Source organism: Nicotiana tabacum, chromosome 17 (genome assembly GCF_000715075.1).
Source record: "Nicotiana tabacum cultivar K326 chromosome 17, ASM71507v2, whole genome shotgun sequence".
NCBI lineage: Eukaryota > Viridiplantae > Streptophyta > Magnoliopsida > Solanales > Solanaceae > Nicotiana > Nicotiana tabacum.
The window spans coordinates 21970295-21979875 of record NC_134096.1 but is presented as its reverse complement, the minus strand read 5'-3'; the positions used below and the strand labels follow the sequence as shown (position 1 = coordinate 21979875).

Sequence of the window (9581 nt, the reverse complement as noted above, 5' to 3'; positions counted from 1 at the left end):
AAGTTTTATTTTCTCACCAAACACATTGATCTTGTTGTGGGTGCCAACGGTTGTGTTAGTTCTGGCTGCAGGTACATTGTCACATTAAGAAATGTTCACTTCACCTTTCTCCCTTCTCTATCAAGACAAATACTACTTTTCTTTATCTCCCCATTAGGTGAACCAGCAATATGTTGTTAATATCTTTCTAGTGTTCATAAGAAAAAGGAAAAACATTAGTATCATTTTGTCTATTTTTCAACCAATTAAAACCAGTATTTGATTCATTAGGTTACGTTATAATGAACGTAAATAAAACCATGCGTCGTTATGGGAATATCTAATTTCAGCTTTTGAAACTCAAGTACATAGAATTAGTTAAAACACTGAATAGGGAAAAACAAACGCATGGGGATTAATTATGAGGATATTCAATTAAAAAAAGTTTCTTGCTTTATTGTTAATATGATTGCTTCAAATTTTTAGGTCTAATTAGGGAATATTTGTCAACCTAAAGTCAGTCAAATGGTTTTGCTTACAATTGCCGTTAGCTTCCTCTGTGGAAAATGATCATCAACCGCTTGACCTAGAAACCAAATACAGCTAAAATAATTAGGATGTAAGTTTTATACACTACTGGTATAATTTTTACGCTGTCAATACAATAAGTTTTATACACTCTCAGCATAAAAATTACAACTGATCTTTCTATTTTTAATTTATAATTTATATAAATCATTGATCTCATACTATAATATAAGCACATGGTCTGCATTATTATTAAGCCTAATCAGTTACAACTGATCTTTCTATTTTTCATGTTACCATATTAGGCTCAGCATAAAAATCAAATACTTGTTATTATAGATTAACCTAATTTAATGATATATAAAATTTATATACTCTCAGTGCGAACTTTAATTGTTAATTAACATGGTTAGCCCCCAACCACTCAGCCTAGAAGTGTAAATAAAAGATAGCTTCAATTCTTTGTTCTACATTCTCGAACAAGTCATTGAGTTTCCCTCTCTTCATCCCACACCCAACTCTTAAAGCTCCATAACCCCTTCAAATTAATTTCTTGAAATTGACTTCTTGGAGCCTAAAATTCATTGGTATAGCCACGACTATTTCCATTTTCTAGAGGTACATACATTTTCGTACAAGTTTCTTCATGTATATATGTTTTTTTTCTTTTGTCCTTTATTTTTGTTATATTGATATTATTTTGTGTTTTACATGAATTTGGTTAGGATTCCTCCGGTTTTCTAGTTAATTAATCATATTTAAAGGTAAACTCTCATCATAATCATCTCCTTTGATTCGATATTGAGGTAATCCATGACAATATGCAAAGATACATTATAGTCTTGATACACAAGCACTTGTTTTTCGTCAATTTCTATCTTGTGTCACTATGACTCCATTTAATAGTTTGGTTCATCCAACAATTCCAAAAGAACCTAATACCAGTATAAGTATCGTTAACTTTGACCACCAAAATTAAATCAGTGGCGAAATTAGAAATTCTAATTAATAAAATAATTTAAAATTTACGAAAATATCACATTTGAGATTTGCACGGGTACTTCTCTTACGTTAAGGTGATTCAAAAGATTTTGTACGTACGAAAATAGATGTTTTATCCTATTTTTGCAGTATAACGAATCAATTATATGGCCTTCCATGCTTGATTGACTTTGACAGTCTCCTAGTAATTTTTGTTTCTGCCGAAATGATGTAGACATTTTTAACCTAAGCTTATATCATTCTTATTTAGCCAATATTAATCAAACAATTTAAAGAGATGAAGCAACTAGCTGATTTTATTTGTTTCGGGTGTTGTTTTGATTTGATAAAGATGGGTGAGAAGACAAACTTGCAGCTGGGTGTGGTGGGAGCATTATTTCTGTCAGTGGCATCCTCAGTCTCCATTGTTATCTGCAACAAAGCTTTGATGAGCAATCTTGGTTTTCCATTTGGTAACCACTATCTTCCTTTAGCTTTCACCAGCAGTGTTTTTTTGGTTTTTCAATTGCAATAAATTACGTTTTCGTTGCGTAAAGCCCAGAGAATTATATCCCTACCACAATATTTTTTTGAATTCAGGACTCAAACGTAAGACCAATTCATTCCACCGCAATTCTTGATGATACCTCCACCAGCAGTTGGTAGAATACGGCTTATTATCATTATAATAGTATTTGTTTATTGTTACCAAACTCTTAATAGCATTACATCTACTGTTAGTTAACCATGTGTGTTTGGTGTGCAGGCATATGTAAAATATAAAATTAATTTATGAATAAAATAGATTCCTTTTCATTAAGTTGATTTCCTAGTTATATTAGAGTTTAGTTACTTATTATCTATCAAAATCAATATTCTTATCAATTATAATAATTGTTGTTGGAAGCATAAAATTGTCAAAAAAAAAAGTAGATCAATTTGTGTCCTCTACTAGTGTGCAATTTTTATTTTTATTTTTATTTTTGGTGTGGGGGTGTTTGGGGGAGGATTAACTTGTATGTTCACATTTGAAAGTGTAAATCTTTTCCTATATTATTAGGGTATTTTATTTGTAGTAACAGATAATTTTCTTTAATTTTTAAATTATTAATCTCACTTTTTATGAACGAGCCTGTAATTAATTATTTTTGAGATAACGTGATAGTATTATAAAATACTAATTTTTATTTTTATTTTTACTTCCAGCAACAACGTTGACAAGTTGGCATCTGATGGTGACATTTGTTACACTTCATGTGGCACTTAGATTCAATTTCTTTGAAAACAAACCTATTGATATGAAGACTGTGATGCTCTTTGGTATCTTAAATGGAGTTTCCATTGGCTTTCTCAATCTTAGCCTCGGTTTTAATTCTATTGGCTTCTACCAGGTAATTAAAATACACTTCTCACTTCTACTGCATGATAAATTAGATCACCAAAATACTCCTAAGAATCACCAAAAGTGAATATGGTGTTCAAATAAAGTACTTTAAGCTAAGTTCAAAATAAAAAGATTTTGTGTTTACATAATTATATAGGGAGTCTTACGAAAATGTTCCAAATAAGTTTCAACTTACCAACCTCTAACCATTATTATAGACTTATCAAAATTGACCAAACACATATAAAAATTAAAAACCCAAATAAATAAGGATTCTTTAAATCTCTACAAAAATCACACACAAAGATCTCCTTCCATATTTTTAACCGCAATCAGCAACATTAGATGCAAGACGGAAAGAAAATTTTATGGATGAGGTAGCAAACAAGATGATGAAATATAAAAAAATATATATACAAGACATATTGATCAGCAACATTAGATGCAAGATGCAAAGAAAATTTCAATGGGTATGATTGAAATTTATTGAAAATATATAGATGAGTATCAATATACAAATTTTGAGAAAGATTGGAGGTTATTTGGGCTGATTTGGTATCAAACTTCGTAGTTAAAATCGAGTTAAAAAATTCTTCTGCGACACATGTATAACGCATGTATCTCACACATAGGTCTACATGGATATACATGCGATACACATTTTGATATAATATGATACATATGTGATACACAAATGATACACAGTGTGATACACATATCATTTTTTCCATATTCATCGTGTACTTCGAATTTTTAATTCAAACCACCTAAATACTCTATCCAATCATCCCAAAACTGAGATTTAAACTCCTTAATATATATCCAATCTATTTCAACAACACCCACTCAAAAGAAAGTAAAAATTTAATATTTTTTTGGCTACAAATAACTAATTGGCTAATATTAATAATATTTTAGGAATTGACTAATTGTACTAACTTACTTATGAGCTCACATAACTGGTAATTTCCTAACTATATATGATTACCACTTACATAAAGACACTAAAACTTTATATAAGACGGAAAGAATAAAGTCATTAGATTAAAACAATATTAACGACAATAATAATTTTTCCCTCCTTGACTGGCTACACTACAAGAAAAAGAGCTATTAACACAGAAGAAAAAACTAGTTTCTAAAAGTAAAATTTTGGTCCCTAAAAGTCAATAGCGATCAAAAAGTCTGGTTCACTCATCATTATAAGTTTTTACTGACCAAAAGTTTTTCCAATCCCTAAAAGTGCTTTAGGGAAAGAAATGTGCTAACACAGTCTTTTGTGTTGTTTTTTCAGATGACAAAGTTAGCAATTATACCTTTCACTGTACTTTTAGAAACCATTTTCTTGAAGAAGCAATTCAGGTAATTCGAAGTTTCATATTTTCCTAAAAAAAATAAAAAATAAAAAGGCTAGTCTCACAAGATCTCTAAGAAATTATTATTTTGTTACCTTTTTTTTTTATGCAGCCGGAATATTAAGTTCTCTCTGTTAATTTTGCTGCTTGGAGTTGGCATTGCCTCCATTACTGATCTTCAGCTCAATTTTGTTGGCACAGTCCTCTCTCTACTAGCCATTGTTACAACTTGTGTTGGACAAATTGTATCCTTTCATTACGTACTCGTCCAAGAATTTATATTATGTGCACCGACAATATAATATTTTTATATCTGTATATTAAGTTACTTGCAATAACAGACAGCTCTTTACAACAAACATTATCTTATATAATCTGAAAAGTAGAATAAATGGTATAATATAGCAAGTTAAACTACACTGATGGTGTAAAAGATATAACTTATACTTATCATCCAATTATTATGTCAGAAGAAGAAAGATTATGAAAGTTATTTCATTATTTTCTTTGATAAAAGATGTGATTATATTTGAGTCCAAATAATTGTTCAATGGTTATTTCATGCTTTGACTTGACCCTCCAAATCAGCTTACCAACACAATTCAGAAGAGGCTCAACATCTCATCTACACAGCTGTTGTACCAGTCAGCCCCTTACCAAGCAGCTATTCTATTTGTGACAGGGCCTTTGGTGGATCAATTCCTTACCAAAAAGAATGTTTTTGCCTACAAATACTCTAATGTTGTGTTGGTAAGCAAAAATCCTAATCCCTATTTTTTCTTGTGCATGTATGCATGTTTCTACAAATTATTTGTTACTATAATAAGGGGCGAAGTTACAGCAGACTAAGGATGGTCAGTCGAACAACCTTCGTCGGAAAATTATATTATATATATAGGTCTAATACATTTTATACAACTGACCATACTTCGCCAGAAAATTATACTATCAGTTTCCATCAGTTAGGTTTAGGAATCTTTAAACATAGAAATCTTTGGCTAGATTTATAGAGATATTTTAGAATGAGCAAATGGATAATGAATTGAATTTGCAAAAAATGCAGGGGTTCATATTGCTGTCATGCCTGATTGCTGTGTCAGTGAATTTCAGCACATTTTTGGTGATTGGAAAGACATCACCAGTTACATACCAAGTGTTAGGCCACTTAAAAACATGCCTTGTTCTAGGATTTGGTTATACACTTCTGCATGATCCCTTCACATCAAGAAACATCCTTGGTATACTAGTAGCCATTGTTGGAATGGGTTTGTATTCCTATTTTTGCACACTTGAAACCAAAAAGAAACAGCCTGGAGATCATTCTGCACCTCAAGTAAGAATTTCCTTTATTTAGGAGTTTAACTTCTAAACACTGACAATACAAAAAAAATCTAAATGTCTGATAATTACATGTAACCGTTCATAAAAACTGACATTTGTAACCTACTAAAAATAAGACAATTTTTGGGCTGTAAGTTAAAAGGCACTGTATTTCCATGATCAGTGTATATAAGTGGAATCATTTTCTAGTGGTTGGACTTTATTCCTAGTAATATTTAATTTTTGTCATCATCTCAGGTTAAAGAAAAAGATATTGCTACACCACTTCTAGCAGGGAAGGATGGTTATCAAGATAAGGAAAATCATGAAACGAAGAAGTTATCCAAGGATTCTCTTGTTTAAGTTTTAGAGTTAATAAAAAGAATTATTTGAATTTAGATACATTCCACTTGATGTAAATGCTTTTTGGCTCATTTCAATAATATGCACCATTTTCCAAGAATTTATTATATTTTGTCTTCCAAATTCTTTTTCACTAATGTGATATAGCCCGTATCATCCACTCAGGCCATCCACCTGCCAATAGGACTCATTCCATAATATTTGTATTGTCTCCTCCAAATGGCTTATTTGACTGAAATCACTCTTTATTTGTTAATCAAATGCATCGCCTATCATCAGAGGCGGACCCAGAAATTTAATGTGACGGGAACACAATATTCTGTTTAATCAGTGTCCCTAAAGGCTTTTAGTGTTAAGGGTGTCAAGTGATATAAATTAATTATTTTTAAGGTATATACATATAAATATACAAAATTTCTGCCGAAACTTACGGGGTCTGATGACCCCTCAACCTAAGCCATAGGTACGCCTCTGCCTATCATAATAGTTTAAGTTATGATTACTAAGATCTCTATCGCCACCGGAGTGACTACTTACTAGACTTAAGCAAAAGAAAGAATCTTGGCCTAATTGAATTATGATGAATAGACGCTTCTGAATGAATTCTTGAGATTTACATATGTTTGCCATTAACAAATCATCTAGTATTTGTCCTTGTCATTAACAGAGCTCTAGTGTGAAATTAATAGACTTCATGTGTCCAAATGTTTTCGAGAAAGAAGGTCCAAGCTTACCCCTTAACTTTTGACAATATTTTAAAGTTACCTTCACGTTATTATTCCGTTAGGGATCAAGAGCAAAAACGAGACCTTTTTTCCTATCACCGGAGGTAATATTAGATAAAAAGTTTAACATAAGTCAAAATTGCTCAATTTTGGATAATACACGGGTAAATTTAACCCCTTTTTCCTTCTTTTTTTTGTCAACTGGGATAGCGTATATCCACATTGGATATATGCTGCAAATGACGAGAAGTAGCTAGCTACACCACCCGCATAAAATAGCTCATGTGCCTATTTGCGGGCAGATATCTCTTGCTTTCCAAATACACTGATGCACTTAATGTAAGAGTCTAAATTCTGATCCGTTCTACTCTTATCTCTCATGTTTGCACTAGGACTCATTGTCGTAAGGGTTCGAATAGTAGAAGGGAAAATAAAAAAACCTAAATGATAATTCAAAGAATGAGTAGGTAACACAAATAGTGGGAATGCAAGATACTCCTTGTGAATGAATTTTTCCCTCACCCTTATCAAATGCTTCTTCCACCCTAAAGTTCCTTCTCGTTTTTCTTCTTTTTATTTTTAACGTTTTAAATCTTCTTTTGGGGGGATGAGGTAGAGATAATAGGCACAATGGAAAAGGGTCAATAATACTTGTCTACTATCAAAAATTATTTAGAGTTATACTCCGTTATACTAATCGAGCAAAAATACATCTACCGTCTTGCTATTGAGTAAATATACCCCCAAGTTAATGGAGGAGCCATGTGGCAGCCATTTAAGCTATTTGCTCCATCCGGGTTTATTTTTATACTGACCCGACCCAATACCCGGTACCCACCTTAAAACATTAAACCCTTATTCAACTACTTTAAAGTCCGAACCTTACTTTTTGATCCTTACTTCATCAGTTCATATCCTTCCTTGGAGCCTCTTATAGGGCAAATGCACTTTGAAGAACTAAAGAAATGAAGGTCAATCTCTATCTGCACATCCACATTGATAAACCCAAGAAAAGAAAGGTTAATCTCCATAAGAGTAAAAGAAATAACCTGTTTATATTTTTTATCACTTTAGACCCACAAATTTACAATATACAATATCAAATCTGGAATTCCTCAAGTTATTGCCATTCTACCAAGCTCAGATAACCTTTTTTCCCCTCTCTAATTCCTTTTGTGAGGGGATAAGTTTAAAGCAATAGAGATTCATGTTAAAGACAAAATTAAATCCAAAAATTGGGGTTCCAGTAAAGAAAACAGAAAAAGAACAAATTAAACCTATAATTTATGTGCTGTTGTTATAGGCATAGATCACAATGAGACTTCAATTTTATCTTGATCTTTCTATAGAAATGAGAATTCAGTCTTTGTTGTGTCCGTCTCACAGCTCTGTCACTTTTTGTGTAATAGCCGAGAGAATGGTAAATGAATAGGATTTTAAGATCTAGTTATTATGTTGACAATTTTTTAGAGTGGTAATGGATGAAGAAGGTGAGTTTCTTTCTCACTATTTATCCAAAAATCCAAAAATAAACCACATAACAATAAGAAGAGGAAAGCAACAGAAATTCAGTACGAAAATTTAATTGCTGAAGAATCTGTTGAAGTTCACAACGAAATTAACATTACGAGGAAGGAAAGGTGTAAGCTTGTGCAACAATTAGAATTCGGCAACGTGTGGAGAAGAAGAGGTTAGCTTCAAGACCAATTGAGAGTAGAAATAATGGGAGTGACAGTAGCACTGAATTATTTGAAAGGATAATGCAAGAAATCCAAGATCAATGGTTTATGGAGGTGGATTGAAAGATTTTATAGAGTTCTTTAGTAGTAGGATTTATAAAGCCCATGCAGACACGTGACCCCTCCATTAACCCGGGGTATATTTCTCCAATAGTAAAACGGTAGAGATATTTTTGCTCGATTAGTACGACGGAAGATAACTTTAAACAGTTTTCGATAGTAGGATATTTTTGACCCTTTTCCGTAGCCACAATTAAAGCCTACATGTTTTCATTTCCCTTACTGGTGCGTCTTGCAAAACATAATCAGCACTTTCTTCAAAGATTTACTACGAGTGCCAAGGTCTACATATTTTCTATTACTATTCCTTTGACGCAAATGGAAACTCTACATTCACACTGCCATGAATAGTTTTTTAAAAAAAAATCTCCGACTCATAATGCCATCATCTGAAGTAAATGCAACTGTAATATTAAGTCAGTAAGTTGCGAGATTACCGTTTCACTATTTGCCCAACACAGAGTCTGTCAATAGGAACAAGTTCATCTGATGGACCCTTATCTCAAACAACGTAGCAATAAAGGATAACTGAATCTTCATCTTCATCTCTATCACTGTTGCCGGGCGCATTATCCGATATGACTCAAAAAAAACGATCATTAGACTACACAGTATTTCCTCTAAAAGCTCACTGACCTGTGCTGAAAATTACATCAAGGCAGACCAACAAATTTGGCATACCCTCCTCATTTTCTATCATCAAGGCATTTGCTATGCCAATCACTCCAAACAAGAAAAGCATAAAAGCATTCATGTTTTCACCAAGAAGCCGAAGGACACTTCCTGCAGTAAAAGAAGTGTGCTTCAATCGCTGGCATGCAGGATGTGATATTCTGTAGAAGACTTGCAATGAAGCTGCAGACACAGAACCTCAAGAAACCCATAATCACAAAATGAAGTTTAGCTTGGTACTTACAGATTCTCAATCTCTGACAACTGGACCAGTCATTCGAATAAGAAGCAAGTAGCATCTCCAAATGGAATAAGCACTTCTGATGATGAAGGGAACAGGCACTTTGGAAGACCAATTCGAGAAAAATGAAACAAGCAACTGTTCGATCCCCAATATGGAATTCAGCAACTATTGGCTTTTGTTGGATATCAAATGCACTCAGAATAACATATAACAAAGCCAATTGTATCCATA

At 32.6% G+C, this 9581-nt stretch overlaps 1 protein-coding gene across 2 annotated transcripts; it reads left to right on the top strand.

Annotated features, from left to right (window-relative positions):
- Nucleotides 1–978: 978 nt before the first annotated feature.
- Nucleotides 979–6010, top strand: LOC107786504 (UDP-xylose transporter 1-like). 2 transcript variants are annotated; one of them, XM_075234097.1, is made up of 9 exons: nucleotides 1009–1125; nucleotides 1233–1271; nucleotides 1841–1961; nucleotides 2695–2879; nucleotides 4167–4234; nucleotides 4340–4472; nucleotides 4816–4977; nucleotides 5291–5560; nucleotides 5806–6010. In XM_075234097.1, the coding sequence occupies exons 3-9, from the start codon at nucleotides 1841–1843 to the stop codon at nucleotides 5908–5910; spliced, it is 1044 nt and encodes a 347-aa protein (XP_075090198.1). In that variant the 5' UTR covers nucleotides 1009–1125; nucleotides 1233–1271; the 3' UTR covers nucleotides 5911–6010. The 2 variants fall into 2 exon arrangements, with proteins under 2 accessions (XP_016463478.2, XP_075090198.1); XM_016607992.2 differs by lacking the exon at nucleotides 1233–1271 and having other exon boundaries at nucleotides 979–1125.
- The last annotated feature ends 3571 nt before the right edge of the window (nucleotides 6011–9581 follow it).

Bases quoted from the DNA above. Each gene is read 5' to 3' on its own strand.
- LOC107786504 (XM_016607992.2), top strand. From the start codon at position 1,841: ATGGGTGAGAAGACAAACTTGCAGCTGGGTGTGGTGGGAGCATTATTT. The intron at 2,880-4,166 runs GTAATTAAAATA...TTGTTTTTTCAG, and splicing joins ATTCTATTGGCTTCTACCAG to ATGACAAAGTTAGCAATTAT. The intron at 4,978-5,290 runs GTAAGCAAAAAT...CAAAAAATGCAG, and splicing joins AATACTCTAATGTTGTGTTG to GGGTTCATATTGCTGTCATG.